This window comes from Bos javanicus, chromosome 25, assembly GCF_032452875.1.
Source record: "Bos javanicus breed banteng chromosome 25, ARS-OSU_banteng_1.0, whole genome shotgun sequence".
NCBI classification, from domain to species: domain Eukaryota; kingdom Metazoa; phylum Chordata; class Mammalia; order Artiodactyla; family Bovidae; genus Bos; species Bos javanicus.
In genome coordinates, this window is record NC_083892.1 from 36,333,481 (window position 1) to 36,352,415 (window position 18,935).

Here is an 18,935-nt window from a genome sequence, read left to right on the forward strand (position 1 = left end):
TGATTGGCCGAGGCTGGGGCCCGCGACAAGCGGGAGGGACGAAGGGTAATCCTCTCCGATTGGCCCGCAAGCGGCGCCGCTGGTCACGTGGGGGGCGACGTTTCGCGCCAATTTCGGTTGGTCGGCCGCAGTCCGCCGCGCGGACGTTTTTTTGCTGTACGGGGAGTGAGAGTTCAGAGCCCGCCAATTGCTGCCGTACGGTCCTCGGCAGCAATGGCACTTAAGGACTACGTGCTCGAAAAAGGTGAGGGTCTGCGAGTGTAGGAGGGGCGTTCTGCGCGGGAAGCTTCCTGGGCGACACCTGTTGGTGTGGGCTGGAGTCCCGGGCTCTCGGCGCACGAGGCCGGAGGCAGGGTAGGGAGGTGGTGGAGTAGAGGCGCACGGTGCCTGGGGTGCACGGGCCGCCGAGGCCGGGGGAGAGCTAGTGATCGTGTCCAGGAAAAGAGTGAGAGTCGTGGGGTGGGGGTGGGGGTGGGGGGGGCGGGCGGGGCGCGCTGCGGACATCCGAACTAGAAGCTCCAGAGGGAAGGGTCGCGTCTAGGAGAGAGCAGGCCCTCAGGGGCTTATCTAACCAGCGACCCCCCAGTCCCGCTTTTCTCCGCGCGCTTAGGCACTCCCAGCGACCCCCGACGCGCCGAAGCCCGGGGTGGGGTGGGGCGGGCGGCCCCGGGCCGCTGCGCGCGGGGATTGGGCCGCATTAGGTCCACCTCCTAGCGGAAGTGGAGGCGGGCGGAAGTTGCGCGACGCTACTGGAGGGAGTGTCGTGTGTAAACAGTGTCCTTCCGCGCGGTGGCCTCGGAGAGAGCGACCGAGGGTGGGGGCGTGCCTGGAATTGGAGGGGTTTCTGCGGAGGCCGAGGGATAAAGTGGTGGGGTGGGGCAGGGTGGCCCTCGACAAGGCGGCCAATCGCCGGACGGGCTCCCGCCTTGGGCGGAGGAATCCCGGGCTGTGAGGCGGCGGCATCTGGGCCCATGTGCTTCTTTGTTTACTAAGAGCGGAAGCAGTGGCGGGAGAGGGGGTGGGGCGGAGGACGGGCCTGGTGGCGGAGATCCCCGGGAGAGCAACAATTTAAGGGACCGAAAGAAAGAGGGAATAAAGCACGTAGAAGGAAAGCTGAGAACCGTGAGACTTGAGTGTGTTGCCGGGTGTGGAAGGCCCTTAGAAAAGGGTACTGAGATTTCTAATTAAGGCAGAGAGTGGAATTCCCCTGAGGGGGAGCGTATTGGGTAATACTCTAAACTGCTAGGGGCCACTTATTTTTTCTTAGGTCAAAACAGACTTGCGAAAAGGAGTTTTGCTCTGTTGGGGAGAATTACGTACGCATATGTGAATGTTCATTTAATTTGTTTAGAGATTTAACTTTAAGTAAAAGAAGTTTTTTAGATCTCTCTCAAGGGTTTGCAGTAAGGTATATGAAGAAAAGTCCGTCCTTACCGCTTTATTCTTGCTTACAGACAAAGTGAAGAAGTTCCTACAAGAGTTCTACCAGGATGACGAATCTGGCAAGAAGCAGTTCAAGTATGGGAACCAGTTGGTGAGTCTAAGATTAGGTAGAGGGAAGGGGTGGTGACTTGAGCTATAAGGCCTGGCTTATTTTAGCAGGTATGTTTTTCTGGAAGTGGTGAGTTTAGCACCATACCTGATAACTTGTGTATCACTCAGTGTATGCTGCGTCTGTGCTCAGTCTAATTCTTTGCGACTCTGTGACTATAGCCTACCAGGCTCTTCTGTCCAGGGAATTTTCCAGGCAAGAATATTGGAGCGGGTTGCCATATCCTTCCCCAGGGACTCTTCCCGACCCAGGGATTAAACCCATATCTCTTGTGTCTCCTGCACTGGCGGGCGAATTCTTTGCCACTGTGCCACCTGGGAGAAAGCGATGTGAGACTCAACAGCACTCAGTTTCAGCTCCCTCAATCCCTGAAAACACCTTAATTATTGCAAACGTAGTGATACACACCTTTCTCCCTCATGGAGCCTGGATCCTGTGTGCTGAGCTCGTAGTGACCAATTTTTGCTTGTGAACACTAGTAAGATAAACTTGGCTCTGTCGCTTTCTCTTCCCCACACCAGGTTCAACTGGCTCATCGGGAGCAAGTGGCCATGTACGTAGACCTAGACGACATTGCTGAGGATGACCCTGAGCTGGTGGACTCAATTTGTGAGAACACCAAGCGCTATGCCAGGCTCTTTGCTGATGCTGTTCAAGAGCTGCTGCCTCAATACAAGGAGAGGGAGGTGAGAAAAATGCAGGGCACACTTAGGTTTGTGTCGAAAATCTTCCTGGGTACTGATGCTGTCCGAGCTGACCCAAAGGGGTCAGTGGTTCTGCCTGGCACTCTTACGTTCTTTCCTCTCACCGTCCTGCCGCTCACTTTCCTTGTTTTCCTTTCCCTTCGTTTAGGTAGTAAATAAAGACGTCCTGGACGTTTACATTGAGCACCGGCTGATGATGGAGCAGCGGAGCCGCGACCCGGGGGCAGCCCGAAGCCCTCAAAACCAGTACCCTCCCGAGCTCATGCGCAGATTGTGAGTGGCCACGGTGGGGACAGGCGCGGGGTTCAGGTCCCCAGACATTTGCGAATGACCACTTTCTCCCTTAGTGAGCTGTATTTTCAAGGCCCCAGCAGTAACAAGCCTCGTGTGATCCGGGAAGTACGGGCTGACTCTGTGGGGAAGCTAGTAACAGTGCGTGGAATTGTCACTCGCGTCTCTGAGGTCAAACCAAGAATGGTGGTGGCCACTTACACCTGCGACCAGTGCGGGGCGGAGACCTACCAGCCGGTACGTATGGAGCAGAGGACGGAGCACGCTTAATGCTGCGAGAGTGAATTTTGTCTACTGATGTTTACCTGGTGTTTTTTCTGTTTACTGTAAAACACGCCTGTGTGGTCACTTTGCAGTTTCTTTCTACTATGGCGTGGTCCTTCCATCCAGTCTGTTCTCTTTGTGTCTGTCAATGTGTACGTAGCACGGCTTAAGACATTCTCAAAAGTTTCATTATCTCTGCCGAAGGAGGGACATGATTCCGGGGACTGAGGTGCTCCTTTCCTCATGACTTTCTTTGGTGCTTCCTTTTTCACTCTAGATCCAATCTCCTACTTTCATGCCTCTGATTATGTGCCCGAGCCAGGAGTGCCAGACCAACCGCTCAGGAGGCCGACTGTACCTCCAGACTCGTGGCTCCAAATTCATCAAATTCCAGGAGATGAAGATGCAGGAACATGTGAGTTTGGGATATGAGGTCCAGGGCCCAGGGAAGTTTGAGGTTGGGAGTTCACTCAACTCCGGTAGTCACTCGTGAAGTAGAGGGAAGAAAGTAGAACAGAGAAGAGCTGAGGCAGAGAAGTTGCAGAGAGTAGGAGGCAGGCTTCTCTGGAACTTTCTGACTGAGCTGGGATGTGGTAAAGGAGAGCTCAGCTTCCCTCGGTTGGTTTGTGTGGGGCCAGGGAGTAGCCGAGTGGTGGGCGCAGAAGGGGAGGTTAGTCGTCTGGCCTCAAGTGCCCTTCTCCCCCAGAGCGACCAAGTGCCTGTGGGAAACATCCCTCGCAGCATCACAGTGCTGGTGGAAGGAGAGAACACAAGGATCGCCCAGCCTGGGGACCACGTCAGTGTTACCGGCATCTTCCTGCCAATCCTGCGCACTGGGTTCCGACAGATGGTCCAGGTGAGAAGGGAAGTTTATTCCCTCCGTTTTACCAGCCCCATAGAAAGAAGTTTCAATAGCAGAACACCAGGCAGAACAGAACTAAAGGGTTTGTCAGGAACTCCAGAGGGCATCGTGTTGCGTGGGCAAGTAGAGAACTTCATTCATGCCCTAGCGTTTTCCTGCCCAAGGGTTTACTCTCGGAAACTTATCTGGAAGCTCATCGGATTGTGAAGATGAGTAAGAGTGAGGAGGATGAGTCTGGGGCCGGAGAGCTGACCAGGGAGGAGCTGAGGCAAATCACAGGTGAGGGGTCAGCGGGAAGATAAATGCAAATTTATCCCAAGCACTTCTTTCCCCTGGAAAAACACTCTCGAGTCTTTGCTTTCCCACAGAGGAGGATTTCTATGAGAAGCTGGCAGCCTCCATCGCCCCAGAGATATATGGGCACGAAGACGTGAAGAAGGCGCTGCTGCTCCTGCTGGTGGGAGGGGTAGACCAGTCTCCTCGAGGCATGAAAATCAGGGGTGAGTGGAGGCATTGGGAAAGAAAGGATGCCGGACCAGGGTTGCATCGGTCACAGAATAAAAGCCAGCATCTCTATTTCATGGGCACAGGGTGGGATTAGAAACAGGGCAGGCAGACCTCAATAGTCCTTTTCTCTGTGTGCAGACAACCTGCATCGAGGGAACAGTCACTCAGGGGCTTCCTTCCCTTCCTCCAGGCAACATCAACATCTGCCTGATGGGGGACCCTGGTGTGGCTAAGTCTCAGCTCCTGTCTTACATTGACCGCCTGGCCCCCCGCAGTGAGTATCAGATCCTGGGAGAGGCAAACTTAGGAGGACCAGCAGGCTTCCGCTGTGGGAGGGCCAGGGGGTGGAGATGGGTGTTGGTGTTATTGCCCCCAGACCTGCCGCTGCCTCGGGACAGCCCAACTGGGTCAGTAGAGCAGTTCAGCACAGACCTCGCCTCATGGCCCCGTTCCCTCTGCCCTGCTGTCGTCCTAAACAGGCCTGTGCGTGTCTGTCTTCCTGACCCTTCTGTGCAGGCCAGTACACGACGGGCCGAGGCTCCTCCGGCGTGGGCCTCACGGCAGCTGTGCTGAGAGACTCTGTGAGTGGCGAGCTGACCTTGGAGGGCGGGGCCCTGGTGCTGGCCGACCAGGGAGTGTGCTGCATTGACGAGTTTGACAAGATGGCGGAGGCCGACCGCACGGCCATCCACGAGGTCATGGAGCAGCAAACCATCTCCATTGCCAAGGCAGGCATTCTCACAACGCTCAATGCCCGCTGCTCCATCCTGGCTGCCGCCAACCCTGCCTATGGACGCTACAACCCTCGCCGCAGCCTGGAACAAAATATACAGCTTCCTGCGGCATTGCTTTCCCGATTTGACCTCCTCTGGCTGATCCAGGACCGGCCCGACCGAGACAATGACCTGAGGTGACTGCAGCTCTGCGCTCGGGGAGACACCCCCTGTAGCCATCTATGTACAGGGAGGAGAAACTGGAAAACCCGTTATTGTCGTCTTAGGGAAACACCAGAGCCTTCCCCTTAAACAGCAGGGGTTGCTCCACAGTTCTCAGAGGGGGTCAGGGTTGAAGTGCCGACAGTCCTTGACCGACCAGGCTGTGGGGTGGAGCGCTGAGGGGGCACCAAGATGCAGCGCTCCTGTTGCCTCCCCTCCTCCCAGGTTGGCCCAGCACATCACCTACGTGCACCAGCACAGCCGGCAGCCCCCCGCCCAGTTTGAGCCTTTGGACATGAAACTGATGAGGTAGGAGAGCTGGACAGGGTGGACACTCCCCCGGGCGGCTTGGCCTCTGTGTGCTTCTCTTGAAAAGCGCTCACCCCTCCCCCTCCTGGCGTCCTGGGTCTGAGAACAGTGAGTCTTGGTTCCCCTGGGCTGGCCATAGGAGACCATGGAGGAGAACCTGCCTTCACATACCTCCACCCGCAGTCTCAGGGTTACTAACTCAGGTACGGATATTGGCAAAGCTGGCTTTTGCTGCGTGGGTGCCTGACAGCACTGCTCTGTCCAAGGAGTCAGTCCAGGGACTCCCAGGGATTCCTAATGTTGTTTTTCCCTTTTAGCTGTTCTCATGAATTAACAGAACCATCTCTTAAGACAGGTGGATTTGTCTCAATCGTGCAAAGGCCATTTTCATTTAAAAAAAAAGTTGCGGATAACTTGAAATGTTGATAGATTTTCCAAATGTAGCTTATTTAAGCCTAATCATCCACCAATTGCTGTCTCCTACTTCAGAGCGCCCTCCCCTCCGGTTTCTTTACTCCCAGTTTTCCAACTCTTAATGCAGAACAAATGCGCTCTCCAGCTCTCCTGCTTTCCCACAGGCGGTACATAGCTATGTGCCGGGAGAAGCAGCCTGCGGTGCCAGAATCTCTGGCCGACTACATCACAGCAGCGTACGTGGAGATGAGGCGCGAGGCTTGGGCCAGTAAGGACGCCACCTACACTTCGGCCCGGACTCTGCTGGCTATCCTGCGACTGTCCACTGCTCTGGTGAGTGCCAGTCTGTGCGCTGGAGGATGGTGCTCTTGGGCTCTGCTGGCAGCCTGCCCGTGCGCTGCCGCCTCCCTCCTGCTCTGGCCCTGCCGGGGCTAAAGTGCTGACAGTGCAGATAGTGGTCCTGTGTGCTACCGCACTGTGGGTACTTGCTGCTCCGGCAGGGCACGCCCAGCGTCCCAGGAGAGAGGCTTCTCAGATCTTGCTGAGGGGCGGGTGGGGTAACCTCGCTCTGGGGTCGGGAAGCTTCATTTCTGTCCTCACGCCGTGGACCATCGTCCTGGGGGCTCCAAAGTGCTGTTCGTGCAGGTAGTGTGATCACCTGACCTACTGCTGAGCCAGCACTTCCCGAGCCCCGGGGACACTACCCCTGCCAGTCGCCTTCTCGGCCGAGCGCCCCAAGCTCCATCTCGTGGTGGGGAGCCCAGTGGAATTCAGAAGGGTCTGGTCTCCCTCACAGGACAGCTGCACACCGGGACTGGCCAGTGTTGAGAGGCGGAGACTTGGGCAATTGCTGGACGCTGCCCCGGGCATTGCACTTGTCTCGGTCTGACAGTGCCGGCCCCACACTGCGGATGCCTGGTGGGCGGGGAGGGGGCCGCTACTCCTTTGTGAGTAGCAGCACTCAGGTGCCCAGCCTTAAAGCTGGAGCAGGGTGGGGGGCCTCCCTGACTTTGTTCCACCCCCTCCTTCTGTGCCCATCTCTCCCTACCTTCCCCTTAGGCACGTCTACGAATGGTGGACACCGTGGAGAAGGAAGATGTGAATGAAGCCATACGGCTGATGGAGATGTCCAAGGACTCACTGCTGGGTGATAAGGGGCAGACAGCTAGGTGAGCGGCTTAGCAGAGGGTGGCAGGGGGCACCTTGACTGTCTTGAGCAGGAAACTCATCCTGCGGCTTCTGCACCCCTGGGTCTGTGGTGCTGGTCTCGAAGTTCTAACCCTGACCACACACCACGCTCGTCCATCCAGGACCCAGAGACCAGCAGATGTGATATTTGCGACCGTCCGTGAGTTGGTCTCAGAGGGCCAAAGTGTCCGGTTTTCCGAGGCGGAGCAGCGCTGCATCTCCCGTGGCTTCACACCTGCTCAGTTCCAGGCGGCCCTGGACGAGTATGAGGAGCTCAACGTCTGGCAGGTCAACACTGCCCGGACACGGATCACTTTTGTGTGAGTCCAGTTGCTTGGACACTGGATCTGCTCTGCATATTGCCCTACTCCGCTTCCTTTGATGGTTTGCCAATGCTTTTGAGGGCAAAGGAAGGTCCCCTTATTTGCCCAAGCTGCACTTGTTTTACTTATTCTTTTTTCCTAATAAAGCGTGTGTCCATTTGCTGCTTCTGTTAAAACAGGGTTTTGAGTTTTCTGGATTCTTGTCTTCCCTTTATGCTTACCTTATTCCAGCCATTCATTAAATTTGAGGGGACTTCCTGCTCTGCCTGCAAGGCACCGATACCGGACTGCACTGGTCTCCTCTCCCACCCCCCTCCAGTTAGTCTCAAAGTATGGACACCAGTACTTCTGCCTCCTGAGCTTCAGGCAGGTATTTCATCTTCGTGAGTGCTGGATGCTGCAGTAACAAACCCCTCTCCCTCAGCCATCCACAGTGCCCACAGGAGAGAACAGAGCCACTAGAAGGGGTGCTGCTCCCCTTTTATTAGTGACAGGTTTCTCTAAAGGGAGTGTAGCACCCCTCCCCTTGACAGCTGTCTGACCCCTGTACGTCGTCAAGTACCCAGTTGTCAGAAAAAGAGCCCCCGCATCCGCCTGCCGATGCCTTGTCGGTCATAGAGGACATTGAACTTGTTCACGAACTGGTTCATGGTGTTGCACGTCTTGGTGATGGTGCCAAGGTAGGCCATGAGCCCCACATCATTGCATTGCTGTGAAGGGACAGAAGCCGGTCATGTCCTGCATGCAGAACACGGGAGCCCCACCTCCCCGTCCTGGGCCTTGCACTCACATCGTAGAAGTCTGTCTTGAACTTGTCTGTGCTAAGCACTGGGAGGCAGTGACACAGAGCGTAGGCCTCCCGCAGGATCTCGTGGTTAAAGGGGACCTCTCCTGAAGGCACAAGAAACGGCATCAATGTGGATGCTGTCGCTTCCCCAGAAGGGAGGCAAAGTGCTTCAGGAACCCGGGAGATACCTGTCCTACCTGCCTCAGAGGCCTTGACGTACTCCAAGATGAGCTTGACGCGGCTGTGCAGCATCTTGATGGCGCTGTGCTGTGCGATGAGGTGTTCAGCCACTGGGGGGGTGGTCAGGCCGAGGTTGAGAAGGTGTGTGGGCACACCTTCCCCCCACTTCCAGGGAAGCCCCTGCAGCCACCCTTACCAGTGGAGTTCTCTCCACTGCCTGTTGCTGTCATTCGGGCTACGTGGTCCACCCCAATGCGTTCCGCTTCCTCTGTGGCCAGAGTGTAGGTCAGCTCAGCAAACAGCATGGTGGCCTATGGGGCACAGAGAGTCAAAAGCAGGAAACCCCAGGGGCAGGCTGTGTGGGTTGAAGGGGTAGGGCATTACCTACCTCTCCATTGATTATATCTATGACGGACTCAAAGACGCTGACAGGAAGCTGTGAAGAAGAGAGAACAGCTCTTACTAAACATCAGAGGCCTGAACCTATACTAAGCACCGAAACTGGACTTGGCCCTTCACGTTGCGTTTCCTCAGCTAATCTTCCCAGGACCTGCTGAAGTGGAACTCATTCCCATTTTCACATGTGGAGAAAATGCAGTTTAAAGGTTAAATGACTAAAGTCTCACAGATAGTAAACCACAAAAAGGAGATTCAACAGAGATGTCATACAGTAAAAGCAGGGGCAGAGCGACAGGCAGGACAAAGTGGGCACAGGGTCACTGTACTCACATCTGTGTGCTTGGTCATAGGGTTCAACTTAAGAAACAGAGGGCTCTCAATTATCTCGCACACCTGGAAGAAGGGAGGATGCACACGCGTGTCAGGGCCCATCTTCCTTCCCCTCATTCCTCTCGTCTCCACCCCAATATGTACCTGTGTGAACGTGTATACCTGCTTATGGACGTGGATGTCGGAGGGGTCAGGCGGCCCCCCTGTGGTATACCAACCCAGAAACTCCAGCTCCTTGAATACCTGTTTAACTGGAGAGAAAGGGGGCCAGGACAGTGTATCTTTAAATCGTCCTTCTTTAATTTGAAACTCCTGGTGTGTTTTTACCAGCTTCTCCCCTTCCCATCCTGGCTCCACATAGAACAACTAATCTCTTGTGTCTTTTCTCACTCCTTGCTCTCTTTGCGGGGAATAACCCATATGTGTTCTTTTTCTAAGGTCTCTTCAGCTACTCTCTCTTCATTATTCCTCTACTCTGGTCCTATTTCTCTGTTTATTTTTTCCCCAACCCTCTCCATCTTCCCCATTCTTTTCCCCCCACTCCCACTCTTCTCCCCCACGTCTCTTCCCCTCTCACACTGCTCCTCCTTGGTGTAATAATATTCCTTGTCAATGATAATCTTCTCTTCCACGGTGTGGGACAGCAGTTCGAAGGAGTTCATCACCTCAATATTTCGGCCCTCCTGCTTCCCGATCAGAGCCCCAATCACTGGAGTAGAAAAGGACACATAAGAGGTGAGGGTGAGGAATCCTCCAGGACTTCCCTGGTGGCTCAGATGGTAGAGACCTGGGTTCAATCCCTGGGTAAGGAAGATTCCCCTGGAGAAGGGAATGGCAACCCACTCCAGCATTCTTGCCTGGAGAATTCCAAGGACAGAGGAGCCTGGCGGGCTACAGTCCATGGAGTCACAAAGAGTCGGGCAAGGCTGAGCGACTAACACTAAAGGAATCCTCAAACTTCTCTAATAGTAGCCTGAGGGTCTGAGGTCACGTGAACCAAGTTCTAGAGAAATGATTTGCGGAGGAGGAATTGGCTTCAGCAAAGGAAGGAGAAAGGACCACTATTTGGGGGGAGGAGGCTGGAGAACGACGCCGAACACTCACCCTGCATAGGCCGCCCCTCCTGCGAGCGCATGCGAATCCAATGGTCTGAGATGTTGAGAATGACGAGGGGATGAAGAGCGACTGAAACGCTGCCAGTCACTCCGGAGGCCATCACGCTGGGGACGACTAAGGAGGGGGAAGAGGGGCTGAGAGTCCAGGCCCCACGGTCCTCCCGGGAGCCGGGAACGGGAGACGGCAGAGTCGGGCCATCCATCCCTCCCGCAAGTTAACCCAGGGAGCTCGCTGCCGACTCGCCATCCCGACTGCTCCCGGGACTCTAGGAAGGCCTCGACAGGCCTGCCAAGAAGTCTCCAGAAGCCGCCCCCGCACGGCCCGTTACCTGCAGCATCCACCTCCATCCCGCTGCTCCCTCCAGTCCCGTTCGCCGCTGCCGCCGTCGCCGCCATTTCCCCCGCGCCCGCCAGCGTCGGCCCCGCCCCCTCCCTCCCGGCTTCCGTAGGAAGCGGCGCATGCGCGTTGTCGCCGAGGCGCGCGCCTGCCTGGACCCTGGGCCACGCCGGGCCGCTCCTACTTGGCCTTACGGGGGAAGGCTCGGGCGGACCCGGGGCAGGGAGATCCGGCAGGTGTTTGTAACCCCTTTTCGCCTGCAACTGACCGTGAACAAATTACCTAACCCCACCCTGATCGTCCTCGTCAGTAAAACTGGGATAAGGCCGCCTAGTTCCTAAGGCTTTTGCAGAATGAATGAAACGTCATTCTGCTGCGCTCAGAATAAAACCCAAATCCCTTATCACGGCCTGCAGGGCCCTGCAAGATTCGGGCCCTGCCGACCAGCTGGCCATGGCCTCTACTTTGCTGCTCCTTGGTTCCCGTGCTTCAGCCACATGCCCTCACGTCTGTTCCTTTCACACGCCTCACTCACGCCCACCTAAGGGCCCTCTGTCACCTTCATCACTGTAACACCAGTGACCAAATCCGTACCTGACACAGGGGCACCTAAATGATATTTGAATGAATGCTTTGCAGTGGAGCCTGGTCTTGAGTGACTCTGTCTATACGGCTTATCTTTCCTCTTTCTGTTAACACCCCCAGCGTTTTCTAACCTCTCCCAACTTCCCTCTACCTTCCATCAGTCTTACCAAATTTAACTTTGGCAAACTGGCCACCTCCAGCCTTCTCCCCACCCCTGAACCCAAGCAGGTTGGGTACACTGCCTTTACCCCATCTCCCATCTCATTGCCCCTACAACCTAGCTGGCTCTTTCAGTGTGTGTCAGCACTGCACCCAAAGTGTGACCTCACACAGAGCAGGTGTGAATTCGCTTCAGTTGTGTCCGACTCTTTGTGACCCCATGGATTATAGCCAACCAGGCTTCTCTGTCCATGGGATTTCCTAGGCAAGAATACTGGAGTGGGTTGCCATTTCCTTCTCCGAGCCATCTTCCCGACCCAGGGATTGAACCTGGGTCTTCTGCATTGCAGGCAGATTCTTTACCATCTGAAGCACAAGTGAAGCCCAGAGAACAGGCAGAGACCTCTGGGTGCCCGGAACCAGCAGATCCCAGGAGATGTTTTGTGATGATAAGGGTGACTTCTGTGAATTAAGCAATCCCTCCTAAAGCACTCCTAACCACTGTTTTTAGTTTTATAGTTATCTAAACAATGTTTTGAAAGCATTTGAAACAACAAAAAGACAGGAATTCTGTAAAGATTGAAATAGCAATGCAAACTAGCAAATTTAACAGCAGAATAACCGTTTCCCGCCCCCCCCCCAGCCTTCAGTCCAGCTAAGAAGCCTTATACTCCAGAGCAACTGCCTACTATTTAAAAGAGGTATATATTTCTGACCTCATTTTTCCTAAGAGTCAATCAATCATGTCCAACTCTTTGAGAGCCCATGGACTGTAGCCTGCCAGGCTCGGCTCCTCTGTTCATGTAATTCTTTAGGCAAGAATACTGGAGTGGATTGACATTTCTTTCTCCAAGGGATAATCCCAACCCAGGGGTCGAACCTAGGTCTCCCGCATTGCAGGCAGATTTTTTACCATCTGAGCCACAAGGAAAGCCCAGAGAACAGGTAGAGACCTGTATCTTGACCCTGTGGAGCCTACTGGTGCCCAGAACCAGCAGATCCCAGGAGATTTTTTGTGATAAGGGTGACTTCTGTGAATTAAGCAATCACTCCTAAATGGGGCCTGGATGAAGAGAAGTTAAAAGGCTAGCAGCCCTCAGAGGAAGGGACTTGAGAAATCCTACAGGGAGAGAGGTCTTCTGGCCAAAGGGAAGATAAGAAAGAGTCTCTCTCATTCTGATCCCCAGTGAGTGACAAATCTCCCAGTCAAGTGAGAGGGTTATGGAAGAACTTCACTTCTCTACACATGCCTCATTTAGGAAAAATGAGGTCAGAAATATGTATCTCTTTTAAATAGTAGGCAGCTACTCAGGAGTATAAGCCTTCTCAGATGGACTGAAGGCTGAAAAAAAAAAGATTATACTGATGTTAAAGTTGCTAGTTCGCATTGCTATTTCAATCTTTACAGATTTCCTGTCTTTTTGTTGTTTCAAATGCTTTTGAAACATTGTTCAGATAACTAGAAAACTAAAAACAGTAGTTATTGTGAAACTTAAAGATGACTTTGAAATTGAATCAGTTGCTTATACATGCTTTGGAAAAGTGTATGCTAAAGAAGTAGGGTGAGGAGTAGGGCCTCCCCTTGTGATCCAGTGGTTGTGTCTCTGAACTCCCAATGCAGGGGGCCTAGGTTTGATCCCTGGTCAGGGAACTAGATCCCGCATGCCACAACTAAGACTCACAGCAGCAAAATAAACAAAAAGAGGCAAGCAGCCTCCCCAGGAGAGCGGCTTATCACAAGCTTGCCTTTTTTTTTTTTTTTCTAAAAAGGGCCTCCCTGATGGTCCAGTGGTTAAGAATCTGCCTTGCAATGCAAGGGACATTGGTTCTGTCCCTGATCCAGGAAGACCTCACATGCTGCGGAGCAACTAAGCCCGTGCACCACAACCACTGAGTCAGGTGCTGCAACTACCGCCACTCGTGCACCTACAGCCTGTGGAAGAGAACCCACCGCAGTGAGAAGCCTGCGCGCTGCGGTGAAGAGTAGCCCCTACTGGCAGCAACTCAGTTCAGTTTAGTCGCTCAGTCGTGTCCGACTCTTTGCGACCCCATGGATCGCAGCACACCAGGCCTCCCTGTCCATCACCAACTCCTGGAGTTCACTCAGACTCATGTCCATTGAGTTGGTGACGCCATCCAGCCATCTCATCCTCTGTCGTCCCCTTCTCCTCCGGCCCCCAATCCCTCCCAGCATCAGAGTCTTTTCCAATGAGTCAACTTTTCGCATGAGGTGGCCAAAGTACTGGAGTTTCAGCTTTAGCATCAGTCCTTCCAAAGAACACCCAAGACTGATCTCCTTTAGAATGGACTGGTTGGATCTCCTTGCAGTCCAAGGGACTCTCAGGAGTCTTCTCCAACACCACAGTTCAAAAGCATCAATTCTTTGGTGCTCAGCTTTCTTCACAGTCCAACTCTCACATCCATACGTGACCACAGGGAAAACCATAGCCTTGACTAGACGGACCTTTATTGGCAAAGTAATGTCTCTGATTTTTAATATGCTAACTAGGTTGGTCATAACTTTCCTTCCAAGGAGTAAGCGTCTTTTAATTTCATGGCTGCAATCACTAGAGAAAGCCCAAGCACAGCAACAAATATCCACCACGACCAAAAAATTAAATAAATCTTTGTTAAAAAAAAATTTTTTTAAGTGCATTGAATTAGAGGAAAAAAATTAAAACACCTCAAAACCTCAGGGTAAAGCAACCATCCCATGGTTCTTTTTCTCCCAACAAAACTAAACATAATGTATTACTTAGTTGTTTTGTTAACTTTTCCTTCCACAGAGTGGAGGTGACTGGGCTGGCTGGAAAGACAGCAGAGGGTCTGCTCAGAGAGCCTGCAAAGAAGAGATTCTGAGGGACAGCTTGGAGACCACAGTTAATATTGAATTGCATATATGAAAGCTGCTAAGAGAGTACATCTTAAAAGTTCTCATCCCAAGAAAAAGTAACTACAGATGGTGATGGATGTCATGCTTCAGTAACTGTGACTACTCCTTTCCTTCAATTATCCCTTATTTCCAGACCTTTTGTTCAAAAGAGTCAGGTGTGAGCAACGAGGCATTTTTAAAAACTTACAAAGACCCATAACTCCCTCCACCTTGGCACATGTCTTTGTTCCCTATTCTTGCTGTAATAAATGAGCACAGACTTTGACTTAAAACATCACACACTTATTCTGGCGGTCAGAAGTCTGAAATAGTTTCCACTGATCTGAAACCAAAGTGTCTGTAGGGCTACATTCCTTCTAGGGGAGAATCCCTTTTGATGTCTTTTCCAGGTTCTAGAACTGCATTCCTTGCATTTCTCGTTTCATGGGCTCTTCCTCAGCTTCAAATCCAGTATGTTAGCAGTATCTTCAAACGTCTCTCTTTGTCTCATTACCACTTTGCCGTCTACAGTACTCTCTCTACCTCCTTCTTATAAGGACACTTGGGATGACCTTCAGGGCCCACTGGGATAATCTCCCCATCTGAAGATTCTTAATCATATCTGCAAAATCCTTTTTGCCATATTCACAGGTGCTAAGCATAAGGACCCAGAAATCTTGGGGGCCACTGTTCAGCCTGCCGCAGCATGTATGAGCCACTGGAGGGGAGCTGGAGAGAGCAGTGTCCTCAATCAAGTGACCTGGAACCACATCAACCCAACAAGTGATCCTGAAGGCTGGGCCAGAATGAAGCTGGAATTCCCTAGGCTTCCTTTTGACTGGGCTGCACTTAAAGAGTCTACTGGCCAGGCTGGCCTGGGGTAGTGATTAAGGGAAAGAAAAGAAGCGTCAGGCCAACAAATGGTCAGGGCAGAAACTTTAATTTTTCAAAATAAGTCTAGAGAGCTCTCCATCCCTTTCATCCTGATCATTACCCAAGAGAAGGCTGACCAAGGGGCGATGGCCACAGTCAGTGGCCAGGCTGCCTTACTAAGCTAAGGTGTGTGGACCAGCAGGAGGTGAACCAAAGCCAGGCATTTAGGGTGCACTCTGACCCTGAGGGCCCCATCAATCCATGACTTTGCTTCAGGTGGTTTCCCCCAAGGCGGTAGCTGCCACTTTTTCATGTAAAACCCTTCTTGGGCCAGGCTGACTACACTTTTAAATATATCATTTATTTGACTAGTGAGGCCATTTAGGCTCTTCCTGTCAGGTTAACTCAGGTTCCAGTTGCGTCACCCCAGCGTGGGGGTTTCAGCAGGTGGCGCTGTTGCAGGGAGTGGCTGCTTCCCTCACAGTCCCAGCTCTGAGCTGGATCCCACCTTCAGAGTCTGCACACGGTCAGGGGCCCTTCATCACTCTCCTTCCCCTACTTCACACGAGTTAGTCTGAGCGAGCACGAGTGCTCAGTCGTGTCTGACTCTTTTGCAACCCCATAGGATGGCTAACTTACCAAGCTCCTCTATCCGTGGGATTTCCCAAGGCAAGAATACCGGAGTGGGTTGCCATACCCTCCTCCAGGGGATCTACCCAACCCAGCAATCCAACCCTCATCTCCTGTGTCTCCTGCATTGCAGGTGGATTCTTTCCCACTGAGCCACCTGCAAGTGAGTCTGAAGAGGCTATTACATGTGTGATGAACTGGATCTTAGCACTAACAACTCCCTAAGGCCAGGAACTTCCAGTCACTGAGCAGGAGGTGCTCACAGCTGGGATGCCCCAGAGCCACTGCTGCCATGGGCTGTGTGGTGTAAAGGGGTGACCCAGAGGGATCAGCACTGAGGTATCATCGACCAAAAGACAAGGAGTAAGGGGACTCTCTGATTTCAGGGGTGCAGAGAATGCGATCACCCTGCAAAAATCTTAGGGCATTGGGTAGAAAGGTGAATAAAGAACCACAGAATTACACATCAATTTCTAATAACTGCTAAAAACTAACTGGGGTGCCCTTCGAATTCAGCCTGGGGTTCAGGTTGAATTCTGAATGCTCTAATTCTGAATTCTAAGAATGCTCACACCCAGAGAGCTGGAATAGAAGGACATCCAGATGTCCTGTCTGTCCCTCTGCATAGCTCCAAGCCTGCTTCCTCCCACTGTCCAGAATGCCCAAGTACTTAGAGGCCTGTCTCAGTCCTCTGGGGTCCTATACTGAGATTTTGGGCAAGAGGGGCCAAGTGATGGGAAGAAACTGGCCTGGTGGCGATGGTCACCCAGAGCCAGGGTGGAGTGGTGGTCCTACTCCTGGGCTGGCCTTGGGGCTGGCGAAAGGTCTTGCCCTCAGAGCAGCAGCTTTTGCAGGCCAGCTCTTTCCACAGTGTCACTCCGTAAAGGCAGCTCCCAGACAAATAAGCTGAGAATTTTTTCTGCATTCTGGGAGACAAGCGGCCCTGGAGCAGTAAAGATGGGGCAGCTTCCTTGTTAATTGTTCCTTAGGGGGGACTTCCCTAGTGGTCCAGTGGCTAAGACTGAACACTCCCAACACAGGGGGCCCAGGTTCAACCCCTGGTAAAGAAACTAGATTCCACATGCCGCAACTAAAGATCCCATATGCCCCAACTAAGACCTGGCACAGCCAAATAAGGAAATAAATACAAATAAAATATTAAAAAAAAAAAGAGAGAGAACTGGCTCTCTTTACACATTCTTTGGGAAGATTTCTGTTTTTACCGCCCACCCCCACCCTTCCACCCTAAACCAAGTCCTGACATCCTTCTCTGAAGATGGCTATTGTCTGACGTGAGACCCACATAAGGCCACCAGTACCCTTCTTTCTATTGACCTCTGATAAGGCTTACTATTTTTTAAATGAAATTAATATTTTTACTGCTTCATCAAGGACATTTTAAAATGAAACCAGATTTTTTTTGAAACTGGATTTTTTAAAAAGCTATGATTATATAGCAATGAAGACTATAACAGTTCAGTTTTGGGCCACTACATGAATTTATGCTAAGGCGTTATCAGTTTCACACTTTCATAGCACCATTTCAAATGTCAATACCATGGGAAAAAAAAACAATCTGTCTTATGAAAACAGTTTTGACCTCCCAGACCACCTGGTCTCAGGGACCCACACAGGTTCACAGAATAGTTTGAAAACTGCTCAAAATCAGCTATTTCAATAATAAGATAATAGTACCAACATCACACAAGAAGATTAGAGATTTTAGATGAAACAGATAAATTCATAGAAAGAACTTAACAAACCCAATATGATTCAACAAGAAATAAAAATATAAATAGTCTTATAGGGACTTCCCTGGCAGTCCAGTGGTTAGGACTCTGAGCTTCTACGGCAGGGGGCACCAGTTCGATCATTGGTTGAGGAACTAAGATCCTACATGCCGCCTGTTTTGGCCAAAAAAGAAAGAAAGAAAAAGAAGAAAAAAAAAAGAATAGTCTTACAACCTTAAAAAATTCAATCAATAATTTTAAAAGTCCTTCCATAAAGAAATTCTAGGCTCAGATGACTTCAAAGATGAATTCTTATGAAAGTGTCTTCTGAGATAGAGAACCAAATAGATACAATTCTGCTCTAATCTGTTTGAAAAGCCACAGCTACATCTTTAGGACAAATTGACTGTTTCATCACGTTTGCATCTGGCATCCACTTCTTAATCGTCATTCCCTTGGCCCCGGAGGGGACAGGGGAGGGCTGGGGAGAGGAGAGGGGCCTGAGCTCCAGCCAGATCAGGAACCCCCTACTCAGCCAGAGCCGAGGCAGGTGAAAGAAAGAAAGAGCCTCTGGCTTACCAAGGCTTACATTTTTTTACTCTATTTTCTTTATTTCCTTTTAGATAAAAGCTATATGGAAGTTTAAATGTTTTCTTTTCCACCTTGATGGACTGCCTTGGGAATCCTCTCTGTGATTCAAGGCATTTCAGAGTCCACAGACTCAAGAAAAATTAATAGTAGGTCTTTTGAGAACTTGCTGGGAGTTAACCAGATGGCTGGATTCTGGGGCAAACACCAAAAAAGTGAACTACAAATTGACTTCTAGGCTCCACAGTAATAGGGTTGATTGTGTTGACAGTACTGGGAATCTAAGAGCTGTTTCCTGAGGACTGTCAGTAGGTGAGGGCTTCCCAGGGGGCCCTACTGGTAAAGAACCTGCCTGTCGATGTGGGAGACATAAGAGACGCTGGTTCAATCCCTGGGCTGGGAAGATCCAACCTACTTCAGTATTCTTGCGTGGAGAATCACATGGATAGAGGAGCCTGGTGAGCTACAATTGCAAAGAGTCAGATGTGACTTAGCTACTGAGCACCACCACCATATTTTACTGGAATTGGTTAGATTACTGTCCTTAGACTGAAGTTGCCAGAGAGAAGACAATGGCAACCCACTCCAGTACTCTTGCCTGGAAAATCCCATGGACCGAGGGAGCCTGGTAGGCTGCAGTCCATGGGGTCGCTGAGAGTCGGACACGACTGAGCGACTTCACTTTCACTTTTCACTTTCATGCATTGGAGAAAGAAATGGCAACCCACTCCAGTGTTCTTGCCTGGAGAATCCTAGGGACGGGGGAGCCTGGTGGGCTGCCGTCTATGGGGTCGCACAGAGTCGGACACGACTGAAGCGATTTAGCAGCAGCAGCAGCAGCAGCCAGAGAGTAAGTTCGGTTGTACTGCAGAGCTGAATGGCTGCGCTACAAATATTGAAGGCAGTGAAAATTGAGATCAAATGCGAGGCAGGGCCACAGGGGAATCAAGAAGATCACAAGATTTCATTTTGTTTATAATCTGAAGGATTTGATTCGACAC

General features: G+C 51.8%; 2 protein-coding genes across 4 annotated transcripts; one reads left to right on the top strand and one right to left on the bottom strand.

Moving 5' to 3' along the window:
- Positions 1-86: 86 nt before the first annotated feature.
- MCM7 (minichromosome maintenance complex component 7) lies at positions 87-7,525 on the top strand. Of its 3 annotated transcripts, none has more exons than XM_061402558.1 (15): positions 87-244; positions 1,455-1,534; positions 2,074-2,238; positions 2,405-2,529; positions 2,604-2,784; positions 3,089-3,226; positions 3,518-3,667; positions 3,838-3,952; positions 4,042-4,173; positions 4,371-4,454; positions 4,697-5,090; positions 5,341-5,424; positions 6,003-6,171; positions 6,898-7,007; positions 7,149-7,525. In XM_061402558.1, exons 1-15 carry the CDS (start codon positions 214-216, stop codon positions 7,348-7,350), a joined length of 2,160 nt encoding a protein of 719 aa, XP_061258542.1. In that variant the 5' UTR covers positions 87-213; the 3' UTR covers positions 7,351-7,525. The 3 variants fall into 3 exon arrangements, with proteins under 3 accessions (XP_061258542.1, XP_061258545.1, XP_061258544.1); XM_061402561.1 differs by lacking the exon at positions 87-244 and adding an exon at positions 727-814; XM_061402560.1 differs by lacking the exon at positions 87-244 and adding an exon at positions 900-1,168.
- Positions 7,526-7,813: 288 nt separating this feature from the next.
- Positions 7,814-10,599, bottom strand: COPS6 (COP9 signalosome subunit 6). Its single transcript, XM_061402568.1, has 10 exons — positions 10,490-10,599; positions 10,150-10,275; positions 9,623-9,754; positions 9,208-9,296; positions 9,046-9,108; positions 8,705-8,752; positions 8,513-8,627; positions 8,334-8,426; positions 8,140-8,240; positions 7,814-8,059 (listed from the first exon to the last, which is right to left on the bottom strand). The coding sequence occupies exons 1-10, from the start codon at positions 10,554-10,556 to the stop codon at positions 7,919-7,921; spliced, it is 975 nt and encodes a 324-aa protein (XP_061258552.1). The 5' UTR covers positions 10,557-10,599; the 3' UTR covers positions 7,814-7,918.
- Between the last annotated feature and the right edge of the window lie 8,336 nt (positions 10,600-18,935).